Below are 25864 nucleotides of genomic sequence, written 5' to 3'. Positions count from 1 at the left end.
TTTCTTTAGGGGTGGGTAGCTGTGACCATCTTTCTGAGGGGTGCCTGTGAGTTTCCTTAGGGGTGGGTAGCTGTGATGATCTGTCGGAAGGGCGCCTGTGAGTTTCTTTAGGGTTGGGCAGCTATGATGTTCTGTTGGAGGAGTGCCTGTGAGTTTCTTTAGGGTTAGATAGCTGTGATGATCTGTTGAAGCGGTGCCTGTCAGTTTCTTTTTGGGGGTTGTGTAGCTGTGGTGATCTGTTGGAGCAGTGTGTGTTTATTTAGGGTCGGTTAGCTGTCATGATCTGTTACATGGGTGCCTATCAGTTTATTTAGCGTTGGATACCTGTGATGTTCTGTTGGGGGTGGGGGGTGCCTGTGTATTTCTTCAGGGTTGGGTAGTTGTGATGATCTTTTGGTGGGTTGCCTGTGAGTTTCTTTAGGGTTGGGTACCTGTGATGCTCTGTTAAATGGGTACCTAGGAGCTGCTTCAGAGTTGGGTAGCTGTAATGATCTGTTGGAGGAGTGCCTGCAAGTTTCTTCAGAATTGGGTAGCTGTGATAATCTGTTGGAGGGGTGCCTGTGAGTTTCTTTAGGATTGGGTAGCTGTGGTGATCTGTTGTAGGAGTGCCTGTGAGTTTCTGTAGGGTTGGGGAGCTGTGATGATCTGTTGGAGGAGTGCCTGTGGGTTTCTGTAGGGTTGAGTAGCTGTGATGATCTGTTGGAGGAGTGCCTATGAGTTTCTGTAGGGTTGGGTTGTTGTGATGATCTGTTGGAGGAGTGCCTATGAGTTTCTGTAGGGTTGGGTTGTTGTGATGATCTGTTGGAGGAGTGTCTGTGAGTTTCTGTAGGGTTGGGTAGTTGTGATGATCTGTTGGATGGGTGCCTGTGAGTTTCTATAGGATTGGGTAGCTGTGGTGATCTGTTGAAGGAGTGCCCGTGTGTTTCTGTAGGGTTGGGAAGCTGTGATGATCTGTTGGAGGAGTGCCTGGGAGTTTCTGTAGGGATGGATAGCGGTGATGATCTGTTAGAGGAGTGCCTGTGAGTTTCTTCAGGGTTGGGTTGTTGTGATGATCTGTTGGAGGAGTGCCTGTGAGTTTATGTAGGCTTTAGTAGGGATAGTTGTGATGATGTGTTTGAGGGGTGCCTGCGAGTTTATGTAGGGTTCGGTAGCGGTGATGATCTGTTGGAGGAGTGCCTGTGAGTTTCTTCAGGGTTGGGTTGTTGTGATGATCTGTTGGAGGATTGCCTGTGAGCTTATGTGGGGTTTAGTAGGGATAGTTGTGATGATGTGTTTGAGGGGTGCTTGTGAGTTTTGATAGGGTTGGGTAGCTGTGATGATCTGTTGGAGGGGTGCTTCTGAGTTTCTGTACGGTTGGGTAGCTGTGATGATCTGCTGGAGGAGTGCCTGCGAGTTTCTTCAGAATTGGGTAGCTGTGGTTGTTTGTTGGAGGGGTGCCTGACAGTTTCTTTAGGGTTGAGTAGCTGTGATGATCTGTTGGACAGGCGCTTGAGAGTTTCTTAAGGGTTGGGTAGCTGTGATGATCTTTTGGAGGGGTGCCTGTGGGTTTCTTCAGGGTTGGGTAGCTGTGGTCATCTGTTGGAGGAGTTCCTGTGATTTTCTGTAGGGTTGGGTAGCTGTGATGACCTGTTGGAGGAGTGCCTGCCAGTTTCTTGAGAATTGGGTAGCTGTGGTTGTCTGTTGGAGGGGTGCCTGACAATTTCTTTAGGGTTGAGTAGATGTGATGATCTGTTGAATGGGCGCTTGAGAGTTTCTTAAGGGTTGGGTAGCTGTGATGATCTGTTGGATGGGTGCATGAGAGTTTCTGTAGGGTTGGGTAGCTGTGGTTGACTGTTGGAGGGGTGCCTGACAGTTTCTTTAGGGTTGAGTAGCTGTGATGATCTGTTGGATGGGTGCATGAGAGTTTCATTAGAGTTGGGTAGCTGTGATGATCTGTTGGATGGGTGCCTGTGAGTTTCTGTAGGGTTGGGTAGCTGTGATGATCTGTTGGATGGGTGCCTGTGAGTTTCTGAAGGGTTGGGTAGCTGTGTTGATCTGTTGGATGGGTGCCTGTGAATTTCTTTAGGGTCGGGTAGATATGATGATCTGTTGGATGGGTGCTTGAATTTTTCTTCAGGTTTGTGTAGCTGTGAGTTTCTGTAGGGATGGATACATGATGTGATATGATACACAAGTGTTTCAAGGCGTGACGAGGCAAGGGAGGGGAACACGGGGAAGACAAAGCCAACGATCTTACTAGGCCAGGTGACATTGAGATTGCGTAAGTGCAGGGGACGGGGGAAAGGGAAAGTGTGAGGGCCAAGTGGGAAGGGGCAGTGCAATACATAAGAATCAACAGTAAAGAGTACATAAAATAAATAAAAACAATAGGTAAAAGTGCAGCCAGCTAGTGGCAAGTGCAGGGGTAAGTGCAGTCATCAACTGTCAAGAGCTGGGGGGACTGTAGGGATACAGAAACAGCCCCCAATTGCAGGGGTTGCCCGGGATGGCAGTGCAGGGTCTGAGATCAGAGGGTAGCCAGGTGACCAGTGGTGTTTCAGTCAGGAGTTCAGCAGGGGAGAGGAGGAGAGAAAGCAGAAGCAAAGAGGAAGGTCTTGAGGTGCTTCTGGAACCGAAGATGGTTCTCCTCAAGTTTCAGGGAGGCAGGAAGGCTGTTTCAAAGGGAGGCCCCAGCTGAAGAAAGAGATCTACCACCAACTTGTTGCTTGGAGAAGCGACTGACCCTGAGGGAGTTGGAGACGGATGAGCGAAGAATGTGAGAAGGAAGATATTTAGGAAGAGAGAGTTGCAGGTATTTTGGCCCAAGGCCCCAGAAGGTCTTGTGGACAATGCAGAGGGTTTTGCACGTAATCCCCGCAGCCACTGGGAGCCAGTGCAGAGATTTCAGTCCTGTAGAGATATGATCCCTGGGCTTGAAGCCAAGGACAAGTCTTAGGGTGCTGTTCTGGATGCGTTGCAGAGGGCAGAGAGTAGAAGCAGGCAGATATGTTGCTCCTAAGGGATAGATATCTTTGAGGATGGGAATCTATGAGGATGTCCAGTGATTGAAGTCTGTGAGGTTTGGTAAGGTTTTGTGTCTGTGAGGCTCTCCAGTGATATGTGTCTGTGAGATTTTGTAAGGTTGCATATCTGTGAGCATCTCCTCCTGTAACGTGTCTGTGAGGTTGTGTAGGGATGGTTAGGGCATCTGTGAGAATCAGCAGTGATCTAAGACTGTGAGGTTCTGTAGAGATGGGTACCCATGCGGCTTTGCACGGAAGGGAATTTGTGAGGTTCTTTCAAGATGCATATATGTGAGTTTCTGTAGTGATGTGTGTCTGTGAGTTTTTGCAGGGATGAGTATCTTTGAGGCTTTGCAGAGATGGGTATCTGTGATGTTCTGTAGAGATGATTCTGTGAGTTGCATGTATGTGAGGTCCTGCAGGACAGGTGAACTGTGAGGTGCTGGGAACTACATCTATAGCACTTTAGCGTTGTGTATCTCTAATGTAATGTGATTTAAAATTTTCTGGTATAGCACACTTCTGCCATTTTGGTGGCCGCGCTCCGCGTGGCCGTGCAAGAATACCAGGGAGAGGTGGGATTGTTATTGGGATGGTGGGAAAAGCAGGTGCAAATCCTGGGTATTGATGCCTGCAGGCTGAAAGTCCCAGAGTGCTGATTGTCAGTGCAATTCTGCCTGTGAGAACCATGGGTGTGTGTGTGTCATCCAGAAGGGAAAGCCCAAGGTTGATCAGTGAGGGTCAGTGCTGAGAGGACCTAGCTAACCGCTGGTGTTGGGCGTTGTGATAGGGCTAGACTCAAAGTGAGCATGGTATTCCTCCAAAAATGCAGTGTTTTTGAAGAAATATGCTGCTGTGCCAGGTTTGATTGTGTGTTGGTTTAAAGGGTGAAAGGGACAACGACCCGAATGGGCAGGAGCTCCTGTAGTTCTTGCCTGGTTTGTTGTATCTGGAGGAATGGGTATCTGCGTGGTTCTGCACGGATGGACTACTGTGAAGGTTTGCATGTGTCTGCCTGTGAGGATCAACAGTGATTGGTGTCTGTGAGGATTGGCTGGTTTCAGTGTTTTTGAGCATCTCCAGGAATGTCTGTCAGTATGGTACTGAAGAGATGGGCACTTGTGAGGTGCTGCCGATATGCTTGTCAGTGGGATGTGCAAGTATGGGTGCGTGCGAGTTCTGCAGGTTTGGTTGTCTCTGGGAATCTTTGGGTAGGGGTATGCAGAGGTACAGAATGAGGGTGTCAATTATCAGGATTTCTCTGAAACGAATTGCTTGCAGAGATCTGCTAACAGAGATTTCAAACACCCTCACTGGAACCGGCAAACCCTCACTGGATCCGGCAAACAAAACTCTAGCGCTTCCTTTATCCTATCAAGGCCGTACAAGCGTTAGCAAGCCATCAGACATGGGATAGTCATTTTCCAAGCACTGCCATAATGATACAAAGGCTCAAAACCTGCCTCTCGCTGATCCAGTCTTGGATGTCCAGTGCATACTTGAGATCAACCCCTCCAAGACCCAATTCCTACTCCTCACTAACAACACTGAACACCCAGACATACAGACCTGGCTATCAACCATGAGCCTTGGTGGCTTCACACCCGAGCTCACCTCCTGTGCCAAGTTCCAGATCGACAAACATGTCTCCTTCAAGACACACATAGCTAAGAAAACTCAAGACAGCTTGGTATCAGCTCTCCCTCTTGTGGAAAGGCAAGCCCTTCCTCCCTCTGGACAGCCTTAGATCCACTGTTCAAGCACTGGTCCTATCCCACCCAGATGGGGGCAATTCCCTAAACAAACGCATCCCATTGTCCTCCTTTGTGCCCCAGAGAAGTTTCCTACATGTGGCTGCACGCCTGATCAAGGGTCTACGCAGATACAACCACATCACCCCTGCCCTCATCGACCTTCACTGACTCCCACTGCACAATGAATCACCTTCAAGTCTTGTTACATCATCTATAAGGCAGTCGCCCTCAAGTCACCCAGCGATCTTGTGAGAAACTCAGCATCTCCGGTGGACAGAGCACCACCAGTAGCCAGGACACGTGCATACTTGAAATCCATGCTGCAAAAAGGAAAGGACCAAAAAACAAGCCTTATCTTCCTATGCCCCAACACTATAGAACCTCCTGCCCACCAGCATCAGACTTGCCCCCACGCTCCTACAATTCAGAAAAGAATTCAAGACACGCCTCATCAAGGAGTCTCTCCTCTTCAACACCTAGGCCATCACTTCGCCCGTTGTGCCACCTGACTCTCTAGACGATGCCGCACCTCCCCTTCCCACCACCCGGCACAGCTGTTCCCCTCCTCTGTGTCCCTCTGTATATCTGTTCTGTTGTTACCTCTGAAAGTGCTCTATTATGCATCTGTACTGGTGTATACTTTTGTAAAGCATTCTGTTGCATCTGAAAGCTGGTTCCGCACTCAATAAACACTATAATAATAATAATAATAATAATAATCATAATCATAATAATGTATATATCTGATGCCTTCTAGAACTGTGTTTCTGATGTCCTCTAGAGCTGGGTATCTGTTGACCTGTAGATGTGGATATCTGATGTCCTCTAGAACTGTGTATCTGATGTCCTCTAGAGCTGGGTATCTGTTGACCTGTAGATGTGTATAATTGACGTCCTCTAGAGCTGGGTATCTGTTGACCTGTAGATGTGGATATCTGATGTCCTCTAGAACTGTGTATCTGATGTCCTCTAGAGCTGGATATCTGTTGACCTGTAGATGTGGATATCTGATGTCCTCTAGAGCTGAGTATCTGATGTCCTATATAGCTGGGTATCTGTTGACCTGTAGATGTGGATATCTGATGTCCTCTAGAGCTGGGCATCTGATGTCCTCTAGAGCTGGGTATCTGTTGACCTGTAGATGTGTATATCTGATGTCCTCTAGAGCTGGGTATCTGTTGACCTGTAGATGTGGATATCTGATGTCCTCTATAACTGAGTATCTGATGTCCTCTAGAGCTCGGTATCTGTTGTCCTGTAGATGTGGTTATCTGATGTCCTCTAGAGCTGGGTATCTGTTGACCTGTAGATGTGGATATCTGATGTCCTCTAGAGCTGGGTATCTGATGTCCTCTAGAGCTGGGTATCTGTTTACCTGTAGATGTGGATATATGATGTCCTCTAGAGCTGGGTATCTGATGTCCTCTAGAGCTGGGTATCTGTTGACCTGTAGATGTGGATATCTGATGTCCTCTAGAGCTGGGTATCTGTTGACCTGTAGATGTGGATATCTGATGTCCTCTAGAGCTGGGTATCTGGTGTCCTCTAGAGCTGGGTATATGTTGACCTGTAAATGTGGACATCTGATGTCCTCTAGAGCTGGGTATCTGATGTCCTCTAGAGATGGGTATCTGATCTCCTATAGAGATGGGTATCTGATGACATCTAGACATCAGTATCTGATGACCTGTAGAGGCTGATGACGTGACCTGGATTGATGCGTTACCTGAGGACCCGTAGGTATGGTTTCAATGACCTGTAAAGGTGGCATCTAATGACCTGTAGCAGTGGTTATGTGGCAATATGTAGACTGATATCTGAGGACTTGTGAAGCGATATGGGTATGTGATAACATGTGGAGATGGCTATATGATAACCTGTAGAGTTAGGTATCTATGAGACCTGTGGAGAGGAACTTCTCTCAGGAGCTACAGGTCAAGGTATCTAAGCTTCTGATCGAAAAATAACAGGCCTTGGTCCGTGAACACACACACACATGAACACACACACATGAAATTTGATAGAAGAATCACGTTGCTCCTCCAGGCTGGCCACTTAATGCCCTTCGCCCCTTTTGTACTTGGCACAGACTGCTTGGTCTCCAGCTTTTCACTTGTCGTGTGTGTGGGAGGCGAGGGGCTCGGAGGTTGGGGGTGTCGCTGGTGGCTGCTTGCCAGCTTCCACCCAGAGTGCAGTGTCTGCAGACTGAGTGGGAGGGAGCCTGTGTGCGGCTTCGTTAATATATGGATTGCTAGAATCAGAAAAACCACCGCCAGGTGGTGTTTATTTCATTCCGACTTCAGACGGGAACTTTTACACAATGTTCTGTTATGTTTTGCCTCTGTTGTTTGATAACTGTTCCCGTGAATTCTCTTCAGGGGCCAGGCCCCACTGCACGCGGGGGTTGTGTCAGAGATCCCGCGCGCTACACGATTGCGTATGTTTGATATGCTTCCATTTCACGAGGTGTGAATCGACTTTGTGAACTCGTGTCTGCCGCTCCATATGGCCCCCGTCTCCGCCTGCCGCAGACTCGCTTCCCGTGCACTCGCAGCCCGCTGCTCTCCTGTTTCCCCTCCGGGTAATTTGCAGTCATGGCCCGACTCCCATCGCCCTGATTTCTGCGACATATGCTCCCTCGACAATGTCTATGTAATGGGGGCCAGAGTACATCACTACCACAGTGACGGTGTTGCGGTCTGCCCTTTATGACGCGCTTCACCTGCGTCACAGAAGCCCCCTGGTGCCAGCTCAGATATGTATCATAGCAGCAGCGTCCCCTGGCAACAGCCCTCAGAGACGCCCTGTGCAACTCCTCACAGGACCCCACAAGCACGAGCCCTCTCTGACCGCACGGATATGTGTAGCATCAGCCCCCCTCCCCTCCATCCCTCGGACTCTTTGACGGCCTGTCCATGTATCTCGGGAGCCCGCTGGTGCCAACCCTCTGTTACGGCTCGGATATACAGCAGCGCAGGAAATGGGCCGGAACAAGACGGAGCTGCGCCCTGGCAAAACATGTTTTACCGAGACCGAGGGGCTCCCACCGATCCTGTGTCTCGTAGAGCAGGCTGCTTTCAGGCTTCGGGCCGAGCGAATGGTTCTTCCTTTCTGCACCTAGTCACGATGTCATGCAATCTCTGTCATGGCGAAGTGAAGCCCCATGCCCTTTGGACATGTAGAAGCGTGCATGGCTTGCACGCCTAGCCCCACCTGACTTCCTCTAAAGTTCTCTTTCATCCCAGAATGTACTGCGCCCAGCTGAGCTCGAGAGAAGGGATGATGGACCATGCCAAACTGAATTAGGCATGAATACGAGGAGCTGCCGGAGTTACCTTTCCCTAATGATCTGCTTCCAACCAAGCCCAGAAGCAGTTACAGTTTGTCTTGTAACGCCATCTTTGTCATGGGCGTAATTTTAGGGGGGCACAGGGGTGTTTGTCCCCCCCCCAACTTTCATGGCACACCATATTGTCCTCATTCATTTGACTGGGGCACCTTTTCTTCAGATGTCGTGTCCCCCCCCAACATTTTCAGCTAAGTTCCTCCACTGATCTTTGTGATGGGTGCAGCCCTTCCAGCGGCATAGGCTTCTTTTAGAATAAAACACAATAAAATGCGGGGGGGAGGAGGCAGTTATAGCATGCATCCGCTGTGGCAGGTATAGCAAGCATCCGCTGTGGCAGTTATAGCATGCATACGCTGTTGCGGTTATAGCATGTATCCGTGGTGGCAGTTATAGCACGCATCCGCTGTGGCACTTGTAGCATGCATCCGCTGTGGCAGTTATAGCATGTATCCGTGGTGGCAGTTATAGCACGCATCCGCTGTGGCAGTTATAGCATGCATACACTGTGGAAGTTATAGCATGTATCCGTGGTGGCAGTTATAGTACGCATCCGCTGTGGCAGTTGTAGCATGCATCCGCTGTGGCAGTTATAGCACGTATCAGTGGTGGCAGTTATAGCACGCATCTGCTGTGGAAGTTGTAGCATGCATCTGCTGTGGCAGTTATAGCATGCATCCGCTGTGGCAGTTATAGCAAGCATCCGCTGTGGCAGTTATAGCATGTAGCAAGCATCCGCTGTGGCAGTTATAGCATGCATACGCTGTGGCAGTTATAGCATGTATCCGTGGTGGCAGTTATAGCAAGCATCCGCTGTGGCAGTTATAGCATGCATACGCTATGGCAGTTATAGCATGTATCAGTGGTGGCAGTTATAGCACACATCCGCTGTGGCAGTTGTAGCATGCATCCGCTGTGGCAGTTATAGCATGTATCCGTGGTGGCAGTTATAGCACGCATCCTCTGTGGAAGTTGTAGCATGCATCCGCTGTGGCAGTTGTAGCATGCATCTGCTGTGGCAGTTTTTTTCAGCATCAGAGGCCCAGTAGAGACAGTGGAGATATTTCAGGGAGACACAGTGAAGTAGCTCTCTCCTGGATGCCAGACTTCGCACCGCTATTGTTCTGGGCATTCACTCACCAAGGAACCGTTGGTGCTTTGGGCCTTTCGTTCAGAACACCCATCTCTTTGGTCCAATCTACCTTGAGGCCTGCAATTTCGTAGCGAGGCAAGAATGACTATGATCCCTGACACACGCATCTCAAAACCATAGTTTGTGTCCTAATCGTATCACAGGCCTCAAGCCATTGCCATCTTCCCCAGTACCAGATCGAGGGCCACATCGTGCAAGGAACCAGACGATAGCTTCTGGAGTGCCAGAGTGTTTTGGTGTTTGGCGGACTCATTGCCGGAGTGAAGTGTAGCTTGGAGAAAGTCTTCTCACTCTGTCTATAGGCAAGGAAGAGAGCCTATTAATACTTTCAACTTTGCGGAGTGCGCGGAGTGCCAGAGTGTTTTGGGGTTCCGGCGTTCTGGAACTGGAACAGGGTCCTGCCCACAGTGCCCATTAAACCATGGTGAGACGAAGTTAAATTCATGTTAAATGACAACGCAAATGCGAAGCCCCTCAGGAGCCTGGACCCACCTACAGGTAAAATAGATTGCCCTTGGAGACTGCCCCACGGATTGCTTGCCTGTGCAAGAGTGGGACAGCCCTAGAACCAGGATGGGGGAGGGCTGTCCGAGGGCTAGTGATCATGAAGGGGCTTCGAATTTGGTATCAGAGGACATGACTCCATCCCTGCCCGAGAAGAAATTCTTAGGGCCTCATTACGAGGTGGGCGGTAAGGGGTTAACGGCGCAGGTAAAGGTGCCAGAGCCGTTAACCCCATACTACCCTATTACGAGGTCCGCTCGCCGGACCCACTCTAGACATCTGGTTTTACCAGACGTCCTTAGCGAGTCCCACTAGCGGCCCAGCATGCTACCAACGGGCCCGTCATTAACGGGCCCGTTGTTAGCATGCTCCCCATTCCCATTGAGCCCTATAGCAGCTCAAATAGGAATGGGGATGGTCCCGGTCCGGGTTCCCTGAATGGGGAAATACCGGGCACTCCAAGGTCGGAATGGCCCGGTATTTCCCGATTCAGGGAACCCGGACCCAGACCCGAGTTTGGAGGCAGCCATGCCCTTACTAAGGGCATGGCTGCCCCCAAACTCGTAATGAGGCACTTAGTACTGAGAGGTTTAGAAGCTAAGTCTTGAGCAATCCCGGAGGGGCTCCTTCTATGCCACAGTTTCCATCTAATGTCGAGTCCACCTTTGGGGTGATGGGTGGGGGAAGGCCGCTGACATGTCAATCAGTTACGCAGAAATACGCCCAGTATTAGGACTGACTGTGGAGTGAATTGTAATTATGAGCAAGAGTCTTTAATTACCACGGAGGAGGAGGGCTCAAGAGAACTTGAGGGCAGTGGGTCTCTTAAAGCATGTGACATTGAACAAAATGAGCTTGAGAGGGGACCAGGGGAGCTCGAGCCCCAAAAGATAATGCCAAGCCAGTCGGATTGGCCGCTGAAGAAAGATCTTAAATATTCGGAATTAGCGGAGCAGCTGGCCAGAGAATCGACAGACCTGACAGAGAAAATATCTTGCCAAAAAAGGAAAAGCTTAGCAAGTATTAAGGATAGGCTGTCCGCCCTGGAACAAGACATGTCATATGCTGATTTGAGTGTGGAGTGTCCAGCCTTCCTGTCCCCTCTCGATCTTGCCTCTGGTCCTAGGCCCTATGTCCCCCACCTCCGACATTGAAATCAACTACAACACAAATTGGAGGCCTTTCTACCGCCATCACTGCGGAGCAAAGGAATGATTGGAGAAATGAGAGTGCTGATGGAAAGAGAGGCTTAAGGGAAGCAGATATTTCAAATAGGAACAATGCTATAGTCATGCCATCACTAGCAATGTAAGATTCGCCATTTGAAAGGAGATCTGTGGCTAGCAGCTCCTCCTACTCCTCAAAGTCGAGCTCCCATACTTCTTGTCTTAATCGTGATGCTTGGACAAGGGAGTTCAATCCATCAAATGAAGAGCTAAGCCACACTCAACAGATGCTGATGCCAACTCTCACTGTCTCTTTCACCAAATTTTATGAATCAATTCACAGCTCTTTACAAGATCAGTCCGCCCTAATTGCAATGTTCCAAACTGAAATGCCTGGCCTAGAAGGATTTGTTACAAAGGTTGAAGAGAGACTGAATAAAGAAGTGGAAGCCTCTCTCCAATGGCAGAACCGCCTGTGCGACATGGCAAGGAGGGAATCCACTGACAAGGCCCTCTTGATGGACGCAATCCTGCAGGATTGCAAATGGATGAGGATGCAGTGGAAAGCAGAGCAGACAGAGAATCTCAATAAATGCGGACTGAAGTCTCCCGAATCGAATTCCATTGTTCATTCTAGCTGTAGTGGACATTTGGAGGTGGTAATAGTGTGGGATGCCAGAACATCTCCATCCAAAGGCCCTGCAAAGGAGACAAATATGTTCTCTATATGGAAACAAGGCCCCCTTCAGGAGGCATCAGTGGTGCTCGATGGTTCTAGAAAAGTTAAAGGAAAAATGTAGGGAAAAAAAACAAAAATATAACAACGCGGAAAAGGAAATCTAATGGCCCAAGAGCTTTCCTAAAACAATCACCGAAACGTCAGAGAAAGTAGCTGATGTTGCCACTAGAGGCTCCTCTGCTGATAGAACCTACCACAGTTACAATCGACCTGAAAAATAACAGAGTGGTGGAGAGTAATGAGTCCACTACAGAAACAGGCCTAAATGACTTGCTAGAAATAGTGGATCATGAAGAAGAAGAGGAGGAGTGGAATAATTTAAGCAGATCTGATTGGACTGAGATTGAAAGACAAGTCAGTCAAATCTGCTCGAACAGCAAGATCAACAGAACAGTAAATCTATGGCCAATGTCAAGCAATCTACTGCTACGCAAAATCATCAGCCAATGGAAGAAAAAAGACTAGCATCAGGAGAACTATGAGCGAAGCCAGACCAAACTAAGGTGGGGAAAGAACACCGATAATTGAAGTCTGAAATGGCACCTGAAAGCGCAGCAGAAACTAATAACACAGACTAACTCTGACCAGGACAATCCTAGGGAAGATCTAAAAGTGTACCTGGAAATAATTATATCAGGCCCAAATGCCCCAATTCTGAACCGCCTGAACGTTATGAAGCTCCTGCCATATATCCCCGCGCTTAGACACTTGACCACCGAAGACATCAGGGTGGTAGAATTTGTGGTAGAGAAAAAATTAATTGTCTGATTCTTCATTTGGACTCGTTAATAACCAAGGAAAATCTGCTTGCCCAGAGTGACAAATCATTGCCCCTGGGCTATGAAGTCAGCAATCATCAAAGCAACTAGGTCGGAGAACTCCAACAAGAATCCAACTGAGCAGCATTTTAAGAAAGCCTCAATGAGCAATAAAAGAAATCCAGAGGAGGGCCAAACCCAAAAGAAAAAGCAAGTGCTCTTCTCCCAAAAAGATCTGCCACCCCTAAAATGTACCATCGAGAACCAAAGCTCGAAACAGAAGAGTAACCTTAATCTCAAAACGGATAAACATCAAGGTGCTGGGCCAACGAACTGGGACTGGCTAAATGGGGCATTGGGCAACTACAAACAGAAATAGACTGGCCGAACCCGAGTGGAACACAGGCTTTGCATCGGGGTCCTGGAATCCAAGAGGATTTAAAACATTATTTAATGAAAATTCATGTACGTTGGGACAATATGACATCTTATGCTTCCAAGAGACTTGGCTCAGGTCCAACCCCTCATTCGAAGGATACGAGTCTCATCTAAATCCAGCATCTAAAGGCATTCTAGGAAGACCCTTTTCTGGTCTTTTAACATTGATAAAGGTGGATGCGGGGCTAAGAATGATTAGCCAAGAAAATATGAACCCTTACGTGCAAGTTTTAAAGTTTAGTAGGGGAACCCATCCGGTGGCAACAAAGTACCTTCTAGTTACGGTATACTGGAGGGCTAATATGTATCCGAAGGTGAAGTTTCTCAAGTCGATAAGGATTGCTATAGATAAAGCTATGATTGAATGGGAATATGCCTGCATTATTATATGCGGGGACCTGAAAACTTGGCTATTGAATGAAAAGGTTTGGCCCCTGAAAGAGGGTCAGATGTATGAAACAGCGTGACACTGGGTCTCCAAAACAACTGCTAGAGAACTATTCCTGATAAATGCACAAACAGAAGGAGACAGACCAGGTGCTTGCACATGGGGAAGAGGTCAGTTGAGATCCTGTCTGGACTACTGTTTTGTTTCAAGTAATATGATAGAAAGGATTGTCAGATTTGAAATAGTAAAGCAACCTCTTAGTGATCATGACCTTCTGGCCATTTCTTTGCGTGACATCTACTCGGTTCCACCACAGATGAAAATGGGCCCGGTTGAGGTAACCTGGGGGAAAAATCGATTAAGGATCCGACAACGCAAGGTAAAAAATATCTCTCGACAATTTGAAGAATCTATTCGAAAGAATCATAGCAATGTAGAATAGCTATGGATCCTTAAAGACTATAGCGCAGCAAGTAATAAAAGAGGGAATTCTGATAAAATCCCCAAACATGCCTAGGATTTTACGCTAGTGATGACCAGAAGAGAATTGAGAGCTGATATTAGAAAAGTAAGGAGAGAACAAGGTCCTGGAAGATATGACAAGGTACGTGTCCGTAAACAAAAATGAAGCAATTGGTTATTGGCCACGAGGTCCATGAGAATGCAAAGGGATGCAGAGAAAATGTTGGAAACCATCTGTCAAAAAAATACTGGAAATTTGTGGGAATTCCTCAACAACTGAGTGTCCGGTCCTGGCGTCTGCGTCTGCAGGAGATGCTGAGCCCCACAGATCTCTCAAGAACGTTTGATCAACAACTGTCTTAAACCCAGTTGAAGAACTAACACTCCCAAGGGAAAAGGGGAAGTGGAGAAAATAACAAACGACAGACGCCTACTTCTGGTGGGCTGCAATCTGTAGAAGGAGACATTAATGTTTATTAAATAATGGAGACATGCATTAAATTAACTCAATCTCTAAATATCAAATAATTTAATATCTAAACCCATACCTGTCCCATCTCCGAAATAACCTTGGAGATTAATTAACTTCTTTTTCACAAAGACCCATTGAGAATTTATCTTGCACAGTCAATGTTCAATTTCAGAAGGGCAATGTGAATTTAAGAATGCATTTTGTTCCTCAACCAAAATTGCTCAAAATAATGAGTTCAAGAATATGCAATCTTCTTAAATTAAACAGGAAATCACTTTCGAGTGTTCATTCATTCAATTGCATTTCATCCTTTCTCAAGCACATTGTATTCCTGTTCAGATGTTCCTTCTACTTTAGTAACAAATGCGCAATTAAGAGTTCAGATGGTATTTTAAAACTTTTAACAAGAACAATAAGAATGAATTCAGATCCTGTTCAACCTTTGAAGCACATGCGCAATGCTAATGGAATCCGAAGCTTTGCTTTTGACTTAAGCACTGTAAATGAGTTCAGATGCTGTTTACCTTTTGAGCACATGCGCAATGCTAACGAAAACAACTGCTTTTGCCTTTGACATGCGCACAATAGACAAGTTCAGGCGCTGTCTTATCCTTCAGAAAAATGTGCTATGCTCATGAAATCAATGTGTCTTTACTTTCCACATGCGCACAGTGAATATTTTTAGATGCCACCTTATATAATGGCGCGCAAGCGTAATTAAAAGCCTTATAAATTCAAGTTAAACAACATCAAAAATTTAGGCTCAGGTATTTTCCTTAAGCAATTTTCACTCACGCAACCGTACTGAAACTGACAGACTTGAAAATCAGATCAGATACGAGACTCAGCAGTAAAACAAGGACACTTCTCCTTCGCGCATGCGTGAAACAAAAATGAAGGCTCTGAAGCACTGATCTAAGAAAACTGCGCAGTTAAAATTCCAAACGCTTCTTCCTTCAGTACAAAGTCAGAAATTCAAAACCGTGTCAATTACACGGAGTCATAAAAGTCAAGCAGATTTTTGAAGTAAAATGAAACGAATCTAAATACCTAAACTAAATAAATACCTAACATGAATAAAGTGATAAAAATAAAGCAACTTTTCTCCAGCTTGAGAAAAAGCGACGCTCCCACCAAATTATCAGCTGAGCTTGTCCCACGTTGACCAGCTTCTCAGGAAACAATATTTATCTTTGTAAACTTCACCAGAATCTCATCAAAAGGCCTTGACGCAGGAACTTAATCAAAACAGGACCTTCCTTTTTGAAGGTGAACAATGAAAGGCAGTTTAGAATTGTATGGAAGGTCAGAGGTTCATGAAACTTCCAATCAGGAACTGGCACTACTGCCACCATGTTGGTTTGGGGAGTTAGCACTCTGATGAACAGAAGTTAAGATCAACAACCCAAAATCAGATTAAAACAATAAATTAATTAAATCTATAATCTAATTTCATTTACAAAGTACACCTACCTAACCTGGGACCTGACAGTACCCCCTCCTTAAGCCCTGACCTCAGGGCCAGGTTTATTTGGATTTCTTCTGTGAAACTTAGATACTAATCTTTCCGCATGAATATCAGATTCTGACTCCCAACTTCTTTCATCAGGACCAAACCCCTTCCAATCAATAAGATATTGAATCTTTCCCCTTACTTTTCTAGAATCAAGTATTCTTTTAACCTCAAATTCTTCTGAATTAGTTTCCAAAACAATTGGTTTAGGAACTGGTCTCATTCTGATTCCTTTTGACACTGGTTTTAATAAACTTACATGAAATACTGGATGAATTTTCAAATTAGTAGTCAATTTAAGTTTGACTGATACTGGTCCTATCACTTCCTCAATCTCAAAAGGACCCAAAAACTTAGGACAAAATTTATTTTTTCCTTTCAATTTAATATTTTTTGCTGATAACCAGACTAAATCACCTTTAGCATAACTTGGACTTTTCTTTCTTTTAAAATCTGCAAATCTTTTATACTCAGACTTACTTTTTTGTAACATTTCTTTTGCTTTAGCCCAACCTTTCTGAATTATTTCAGTTATATCTTTCACAGCTGGACATGTCTCATTTACTCCATCATTCTCACATAGAAACCGAGGATTATTACCTCTTCCACAAAAAAAAGGTGACATGGAAGTAGAGGTTTTAGTAGAATTATTATATGCAAATTCCGCTGTCCACAACAAATCCACCCACTCAAACTCTCCTTCGACAAAACATCTTAAATATTTTTCTAATTCCTGATTGATTCTTTCTACTTGACCATTAGCCTCTGGGTGATATCCTGATGTTAATTTTATCTTCAAACCCAATCTCCTACAAAATTCCTTCCAAAATCTCGACACAAATTGAGACCCCCTATCTGAAATAACTTGACTGGGAATTCCATGCAATCGTACAATTTCTTGAATGAATTTTTTAGCTAGACTTGAAGCTGTAACTCCTCCTTTCATGGGAATAAAATGACTCTCTTTAGAGAAACAATCTACCACTACCAGAATTGTGGAGAATCCTCTATCGTTAGGTAAATCTACAATAAAATCTAAACAAATTGTATGCCAAGGCCGAGGAGGAATAGGCAAGGGTTCAAGAAGTCCAGAAGGTTTTCCAGTCTCATGTTTTGACTTAGCACAGACTTCACAAGTCTTTACATAATTTAAGACATCTTTCTTAATACTTTCCCACCAGAAATGCCGTAGAACTAAATCCAAAGTCTTATGAAAACCCGGATGTCCAGCTAAAACTGAATCATGACAATCTTGTAAAATTTTCTCTCTAAGGTCCTCACTCGGGAGATACAACTTATCCTCAAAATAAGGTAAACCATTTTTAATAGTTCTTTTAACATCCAACTGTGCCCATTCTTTCATCTTCTGAATATTCAGATTTATTTTAATTAACTCCTGCAAATCTTCTTTTTTAGAAGAGTTAGCTGAAACAAAATGTTCTTCAGGAATTACAGGTTCAGGTCTTAACTCTAATTCTTTTTCACAACCAGGAAATTGTCTGGATAAAGCATCCGCTTTACCATTTAATTTCCCAGGTCTGTATGTCACTACAAAGTCAAAATCCGCAAAAAATAATGACCAACGTAACTGTCTGGGAGTAAGAGTCTTAGCTGACTTAAGAAAAAGTAAATTTGGGTGATCAGTAAGCACCGTGACAGGATTTCTGGCACCCATCAAAAAATGTCGCCATTCTTGAAATGCAGCTTTTATTGCAAGTAATTCCTTATCCATTATTGAATAGTTACTTTCTGCGGCAGAAAATTTCTTTGAGAAGAATGCTATTGGATGAAGCTGACCAGTTTCTTTATGCCTTTGAGATAAAATAGCTCCAACTGCAAAATTAGAAGCGTCTGCTTCTACAAAGAATGGTTGTGTTGGATCTGGGTGTAAAAGACTAGGACCAGAAATAAATCTATTCTTCAAGGTGTTAAAAGCCTCTTCCGTTTCTTGATTCCAAAGAAAAGGTACACCTTTTTTTAAAAGTCTAGTGATAGGAGGAATAATGGATGAAAAATCTTTGATAAATCTCCTATAAAAATTAGCAAAACCTAAAAAACTTTGCACTTCCTTGATCTTAGTGGGAGTCGGCCAATCTTTCACTGCTCTGACTTTTTTTTTATCCATTTCCAACCCTTGAGGAGAAATCACGAAACCCAGAAACTCCACCACTTCAGTATGAAATTGACTCTTATCAAGACTAGCAAAAAGATGATGATCGTGTAACTTCTTCAAAACTTGTCTTACATGTTGATAATGTTGCTCCAAATTATGTGAAAAAATCAAAATGTCATCAATATAAACTACGACAAAAAGATCTAGAAATTCTTTCAAAACATCATTAATAAAGAATTGAAAAGCCGCTGGGGCATTACATAATCCGAATGGCATCACAAGGTATTCAAACAAACCAAAACGTGTTTTGAAAGCAGTCTTCCACTCGTCTCCCTCTCTAACCCTAACCAAATGGTAAGCTCCTCTCAAATCCAATTTAGTAAAAATGGTTGCTCCTTGAATTTGGTTTAACATTTCTGGAATCAATGGCAAAGGATAGCGATTCTTAACAGTGACTTTATTCAAAGATCTATAATCAATGCAAGCTCTGAGCTTCCCTTCCTTCTTGGGTACAAAAAACAATGGTGAAGCTGCAGGAGATTGTGAGTGTCTAATAAACCCTTTATTGAGATTTTCCTCAATGTATTCCTTCAAGTAATCATTTTCCTTCTCGGTCAAGGCATACACCCTACTACTAGGTAAGATTGCTCCATCCTCTAAATCAAGTTTGCAATCATATGATCGATGTGGAGGTAACTCCCCTGCTTCAACCTCATCAAACACACAAGTAAACTCTTTATAACACTCAGGCAAAAAACCCATCACAGCTCCAATAGAATGTTCTTCAAATCCATTTTGAGCTAAAGCCACCACTCTTCCACTTTCAATACTCTCATCTCTGATCTCATACTTACAATTGAAACAATGTTCCTTACAAATTTCTGATCGAAAATCTAATATTCTTCTTCCCCAGTCAATTGTGGGATTATGATTAGTCAACCAAGGCATTCCCAAAATGATTTGTAGCTGAGGAGCATCAATAAGTTCAAAAACAATATACTCAGAGTGATCTTTAACCAGTGTCATAAACAAAGGAACAGTTTCATGAGTGATGGGTCCCGAGGTTAACTGAGAACCATCTACTGCTCTTACTTGCTCTACTGCTATTTTTTCAACTAATGGAATTTTCATAGACCGAGCCAATCCCCAATCCATAAAATTACCAGTTGCCCCTGAATCAATCATGGCTGGTCCTGATCCTTTTAAAACATCATCCAAGAATAAGGATACGTTAATTGTTACATGAGGTATAGCCGCTTGAAGGGTATTCGCCACCTGTTGAGATCGAGAAACATTGGACTGCCCTCTTTTGGGAGTGTAAGGACAATTCCCTAGAAAATGACCACTACGCCCACAATATAAACACAAGTGATTAGCTCTTCTCCTATCCTTCTCCTCTTTAGATAATGGTCCTCTTATTTTGCCTGACTGTTCACTGACTTTACTCCTTTCTTCCATTCTAGGTTTCTCAAAACGCTGACCCACCTTGACCTCTCCAAAACCCTTTCTACGTTCATTTCTTCTTTCTCCCAATCGAAAATCTATTCGCATAACTAAGTCAATTAAGGCATCACAAGAAGTGGGACGATCAACCATGGTTGATAAAGCGTCTTTAAATTCGTCCCTTAAACCTCTGTAAAATAAGGACGATCTCTTGTCCTCTGGCCACCCTGTTTCCAAAACTAGAGCTCTAAAAGCTGTTACATAACTCACTAAGTCCTTATTTCCTTGTTTTAAATCTAACAGTTCCCCATCTAACTCTTGTGAAATCATTCTTCTTCCAAACATCTTTCGAAACTCTTCTTTAAATAGAACAACATCTTTCAAAATTGGATTCTCTTGAGCAACCAAAAGAACTGCCCAAGATGATGCATCCCCAGTTAAATAAGATAACATAAATGCAACTTTAGCCATGTCAGTTCTAAAACTCTCAGGACGACACAAGAAATGTAACTCACACTGTGTAACAAAAGTTGAAAATGTTTTAACATCTCCCCTAAAACGTTCTGGGGACGCTAAAGGAACTGATGTCTGACTCAAAATGTGTCTTCCTACTCTATCTTCATCTCTCCCGTCTGCTCTTTCCAGAACTGGGGGTTGTTGTTCACTGTTCCCTGTGGCTCCCAACTCCGAAGACAATCCTTCCCCAGAATACCCTACTCTCTGGGTTCTAGATTCCCCAATGGATTCTTGAATCCGAGTCATCTTAACTCCCAACTCCTCCACCTTTTTATGTAATTTTGAATTCTCTAAATGAGAAACTCTTAATTCTTCTCTCAGTTCTTGGATTACTTCTCCCAACTGTTCCATGATGAAATCTGTGAGACTCAACAAACCAGGCAGACTATTTTTTGGCCTTTCATCTGTCCGGTCCTGGCGTCTGCGTCTGCAGGAGATGCTGAGCCCCACAGATCTCTCAAGAACGTTTGATCAACAACTGTCTTAAACCCAGTTGAAGAACTAACACTCCCAAGGGAAAAGGGGAAGTGGAGAAAATAACAAACGACAGACGCCTACTTCTGGTGGGCTGCAATCTGTAGAAGGAGACATTAATGTTTATTAAATAATGGAGACATGCATTAAATTAACTCAATCTCTAAATATCAAATAATTTAATATCTAAACCCATACCTGTCCCATCTCCGAAATAACCTTGGAGATTAATTAACTTCTTTTTCACAAAGACCCATTGAGAATTTATCTTGCACAGTCAATGTTCAATTTCAGAAGGGCAATGTGAATTTAAGAATGCATTTTGTTCCTCAACCAAAATTGCTCAAAATAATGAGTTCAAGAATGTGCAATCTTCTTAAATTAAACAGGAAATCACTTTCGAGTGTTCATTCATTCAATTGCATTTCATCCTTTCTCAAGCACATTGTATTCCTGTTCAGATGTTCCTTCTACTTTAGTAACAAATGCGCAATTAAGAGTTCAGATGGTATTTTAAAACTTTTAACAAGAACAATAAGAATGAATTCAGATCCTGTTCAACCTTTGAAGCACATGCGCAATGCTAATGGAATCCGAAGCTTTGCTTTTGACTTAAGCACTGTAAATGAGTTCAGATGCTGTTTACCTTTTGAGCACATGCGCAATGCTAACGAAAACAACTGCTTTTGCCTTTGACATGCGCACAATAGACAAGTTCAGGCGCTGTCTTATCCTTCAGAAAAATGTGCTATGCTCATGAAATCAATGTGTCTTTACTTTCCACATGCGCACAGTGAATATTTTTAGATGCCACCTTATATAATGGCGCGCAAGCGTAATTAAAAGCCTTATAAATTCAAGTTAAACAACATCAAAAATTTAGGCTCAGGTATTTTCCTTAAGCAATTTTCACTCACGCAACCGTACTGAAACTGACAGACTTGAAAATCAGATCAGATACGAGACTCAGCAGTAAAACAAGGACACTTCTCCTTCGCGCATGCGTGAAACAAAAATGAAGGCTCTGAAGCACTGATCTAAGAAAACTGCGCAGTTAAAATTCCAAACGCTTCTTCCTTCAGTACAAAGTCAGAAATTCAAAACCGTGTCAATTACACGGAGTCATAAAAGTCAAGCAGATTTTTGAAGTAAAATGAAACGAATCTAAATACCTAAACTAAATAAATACCTAACATGAATAAAGTGATAAAAATAAAGCAACTTTTCTCCAGCTTGAGAAAAAGCGACGCTCCCACCAAATTATCAGCTGAGCTTGTCCCACGTTGACCAGCTTCTCAGGAAACAATATTTATCTTTGTAAACTTCACCAGAATCTCATCAAAAGGCCTTGACACAGGAACTTAATCAAAACAGGACCTTCCTTTTTGAAGGTGAACAATGAAAGGCAGTTTAGAATTGTATGGAAGGTCAGAGGTTCATGAAACTTCCAATCAGGAACTGGCACTACTGCCACCATGTTGGTTTGGGGAGTTAGCACTCTGATGAACAGAAGTTAAGATCAACAACCCAAAATCAGATTAAAACAATAAATTAATTAAATCTATAATCTAATTTCATTTACAAAGTACACCTACCTAACCTGGGACCTGACACTGAGGCAATTTCAGATCCTCCAACATGCTTGGCCAAGTAACTGAAGAACGATGGGTTTCCCAATACTCAGCCCTTTTTGCTAATTCTCAGACCTCTAATCAAATGGAAGTGGGGAAGAGTTCAAAGAGTTGGAATTTTGCACTGGAGGAGGAAGATGTAAGACTCATTGTAGGCAGACTGAGCACCTCTAGAGTGGCAGGCCCTGATGGGCTGTCTAGCCAGGTTTTAAGAGAGAACATTGAGGTCTGGGGAGGATTGGCAATATCCATGTTTAAACAGATAATACGGACCAAGCAAATCCCAACAACGTGGTAGGAAGCCATTATAGTCCCCATATTCAACAAGGGCGATCGAGGCGATTCAAAAAACTATCGCCCGATCACCCTTCTTGACTCATTGGGCAAATTGTTTACATTGGTCCTATTGCGAGACTTAAATGCATGGGCAACAAAAACAGGCAGACTGGACCCTAGACAAACTGGGTTCATGAAGGGGGTGGGAACCCCACTGAATCTGTTCATTATTAATATCAGAGAGTCCTAGAGCCAAGGACCTGTGTATATATGGCCTTCATGGACCTTGATCAGGCCTTTGACTGTGTAAATAGAGAGCGTCTCTGGAGTAAAGTAAGGAAATGGAATTGTCCTATCGACCTGGTAGAGGCCATGAGGGCTCTATACTCAAACACCTCAATACAGATTTGTTTATCTGAGAATGGCCAGCTCTCAAGGAAAATTGACACTCATTGTGGACTAAAGCAGGGGTGTGCCCTGGCTCCATTACTCTTCAGCTTATATATGTCGGACATTGGGCAATCCCAAAAAACAGTCCAATCATTTCCCACAAGGATAAATAAGACTGAGGTACCCTGGATACTATATGCCGACGACTTGGTCTTTATAGATCAAACCCCCATTGGCCCTCAGAGGCGGAGTGAGACTTTCAAGAAATATCTGAAGGTCAACGACATGAAGATCAATGTGGGGAAATCCAAGATCTTAGCCTTGTCATCGGCCCATAGAAAACAAAATGGCGGGTTTGTTTGGCGAGTGGAGCAAAAAACGATTGGAGGTCTTTGATACTATGGTCTACCTTGGAGCGGTCATTAATAAGAACATTGATGACAAGAGTCACACTATATGTCTCTTAGGATGAAAGTAGGAAAGCTATCAGTACAGGGTGTGGCTCTGCGTAGAAAGTATGGCAGCTACTCTCTTTTGCCCCTTATTACCTTCTACCGGCAAAAAGTTATAAAATGTTGACATATGGCTCCAAAGCAATGTTAAACATGTCATGAAAAATCTGGAGAATCTTGGAGGGATTGTTTTGGCGAAAGATCTTGAAATTACCAAACTCCCCACCCCTCCCAATCCCCACCATCAGATATCAACTGAGACTTCAGTCACCAGCTTCGGCATTACTGTGGAAATCCATAGCCCAATATAGGAAATGTATGCTGGCGGATTTGGTACCCCCCTTTGCAATCCTCCAAATGCAGGCCTGCGAGCAAGAAAAAGGCCTAATTCGTTGGCGGTTAAAATTGAAGGCGTACTTAAGAAATTCGAACATTGAGCTTGAGGAACTAATCTCAAACCCTATGAAAGCCAAAAAAAAGCTGCAGGGTTTAGATTGGATTGAAATTGTCAATAGGAGAGGATCAGGTAAGTTGAGACCCATTTTAAGTACAGAGCGAAAGGGATTGAACCAGTTGGCCACCTACCTACAGAAGTTTCCATCTCCACACCGTAGAGGCCTTTTTGCTCAGATGTAGACTAAACATTCTGGCCATTAGAGAAGTTGAATTGGCAAGGAATCAAACTGAACTGGTGAATTCACAATCTAGATAATTTGGGACTGTGGGGAGGGTGGAAACTCTCACTTAATAACCTCATGTAAAGCCTTAACAGATGTACGATCAAGGTTCTTGGAGGACCACATTAGGCACATCATATCACTGTCGGCAGAAAAATAGTGGGAATGGGTCCTACTGGGTAAAATAAGAAGCATTGTTTTGGCAGTAATTAAGCTAGTGGAATAGATGCTAAAAACAAAACTAAGCAGTGAGCTTACATGAGGTATTGAATGGGAATGGCATTCTAGAATTAATTGTAATGCTAAGGGGAGGATATCCTCGGCAACATTCGTAGTAAGAATGGGCAAATCTGCGTGATGAATTGTGTGGAACTCTAAATGCAGTAGGAAGATGTTATATTTGGAGCACTTGATGTTGATGTTGTTGTGAAAGGTTTCTTTTTGTAAACATGTGAAACCAATACAATTCTTTTTAAAAAGATAGCTTATTCCTCCACAAGAGTTCTAACAGCTTTAGAACTCTTCTCCTTGCACCCAGACCCGAACTTTTGCTTGAGGCTCAGAAGAGTTCCATCTGTAAGTCTATCCTCCACCTTGGGGAGGACCACATGGTTTGGTAGTCACCCGCATCACATTGTGACATCTCAGATACACCACTTGTGCTCCTTGTTATCCTATATGTTACATCAATAACTGTTATGACTAGAAGGTTCTGGTGTGTTTTTCCAGTAGCTAAGCTTCGTGTGTTGGTTTGAGACACATAAAGAGCTCTTTACTGCTTAAAAATGTCCCTACCTGATCCTTTTAATTACTCATTACTGTGCTATTTTATACAGTATCTTAGTAAAGAAGGAGAGCAATGGAGTTTTCTTTGGATATGTGTGATTTGACCGTGGCAGAACTGTTTGCGGCAGAATTGACAGTGTCAATTCCGCTGTGAATACAATTTTGCCATGGCCAAACCCAGCCAAACTTTGACCCACCAGACCCAAAATACACCTCCCCCCACACTTACCTTTTGCTTCTTCGTTTCCTTCTGACCCTGCAGCGTCGGATCCGTCCCTCTTACGTGGGTCGGATCCGACACCACAGGGACCGCTTTTCTAATTTTTTTGTCCCCAGCCTCCAGTCCTCAGGGAGTGGGAGACACTCCTGCCACCCACCAAGGCAATCACTACTGAACAGGTGGAGTGGGGGACACCCCCACAACCCTCCTCCCCATCTTCGGTATTAATTACCCAAGTTTTTTCGAATTTAATCGAACAAATCGTAGCTGTTCGAATTCAGCCAAATCTACCATGCGTTCAATTAAATTTGAGAAAATTGGACAATACCATTTTCTTTACCTGGGACAGAGGGAGTTTTTGCATTCTTGATTGGTGGAGGGTGGTCGCAGAGCCACCTTTGGGTATTTTTATGTTGTACGTACTCTCCACATGCCTGCAGAATTAGGAAAAGCTTGATAGGCTTGACCTACTTTCCAACCGTAGACAACCCCTCACGCTCCTCACTACACGTCTTCCCTGTCCACCTCTGTCCCTCTAGTCACCTCCTCAGCCACTGAAACACCTCTGCATTGTGTGTCTTTACTCACCCTTCTCCCCTCTCTCCACAGCTATCCTCTGCATTGCTCTTTGACGCGGTGTACACTGTGGTGAGTGCGGTGCAGGAGCTGAACCGGAGCCAGGAGATTGGCGTGAAGCCCCTGTCTTGTGGGTCGGCCCAGATCTGGCAGCATGGCACCAGCTTGATGAACTATCTGCGAATGGTGAGAAGGGACTGAAATGTCAACAGACTGGCACCCTCCGCTAGCCCCTCCTATGGACTGGCAGAGAGAGGCATGGCTCTGTGGTACTGTGTAGGCCCAAGTGGTTTGGCAATGTAACAAGTTGTATGCAGTGATTGTCATACTGTACTGACATGCACTCTACAGACATTGGCCTGCATGCCTCTCTGGCACAGTGTATACCCAAGCATTTTAGCGATGAATTACATGTCATGCATAATGACACAAGGGGCAGTGAAGACAGTGGTATTGTTTTGGTGTGCTCTACCGACAGCCAGGTGCAGTGCTCTGGAGACCTGTATAAACACCGAACTCCATGAATCTGGTGAAATGCAGACACTGGCCAATATCCCTCTCTGGTATACAGTACATCTGAGGGGCTTTGCAATGGATTACATTTCAGGCAGAATC

At 44.3% G+C, this 25864-nt stretch overlaps 1 protein-coding gene across 2 annotated transcripts in view; it reads left to right on the top strand.

The window, feature by feature from the left end:
• GRIK4 (glutamate ionotropic receptor kainate type subunit 4) overlaps positions 1–25864 on the top strand; it is a 2031531-nt gene that overhangs the window by 1675181 nt on the left and 330486 nt on the right. For both annotated transcript variants that reach the window (XM_069614332.1, XM_069614333.1), the window contains exon 9: positions 25283–25435. In XM_069614332.1, the coding sequence (XP_069470433.1) occupies positions 25283–25435 (153 nt within the window). The remainder of the gene's footprint in view (positions 1–25282; positions 25436–25864) is intronic.

Source organism: Ambystoma mexicanum, chromosome 9, assembly GCF_040938575.1.
Source record: "Ambystoma mexicanum isolate Mex_15411 chromosome 9, UKY_AmexF1_1, whole genome shotgun sequence".
NCBI classification, from domain to species: Eukaryota; Metazoa; Chordata; class Amphibia; order Caudata; family Ambystomatidae; genus Ambystoma; species Ambystoma mexicanum.
The sequence above is the reverse complement of the archived record's forward strand: the minus strand, read 5'-3'. Positions and strand labels throughout refer to the sequence as shown.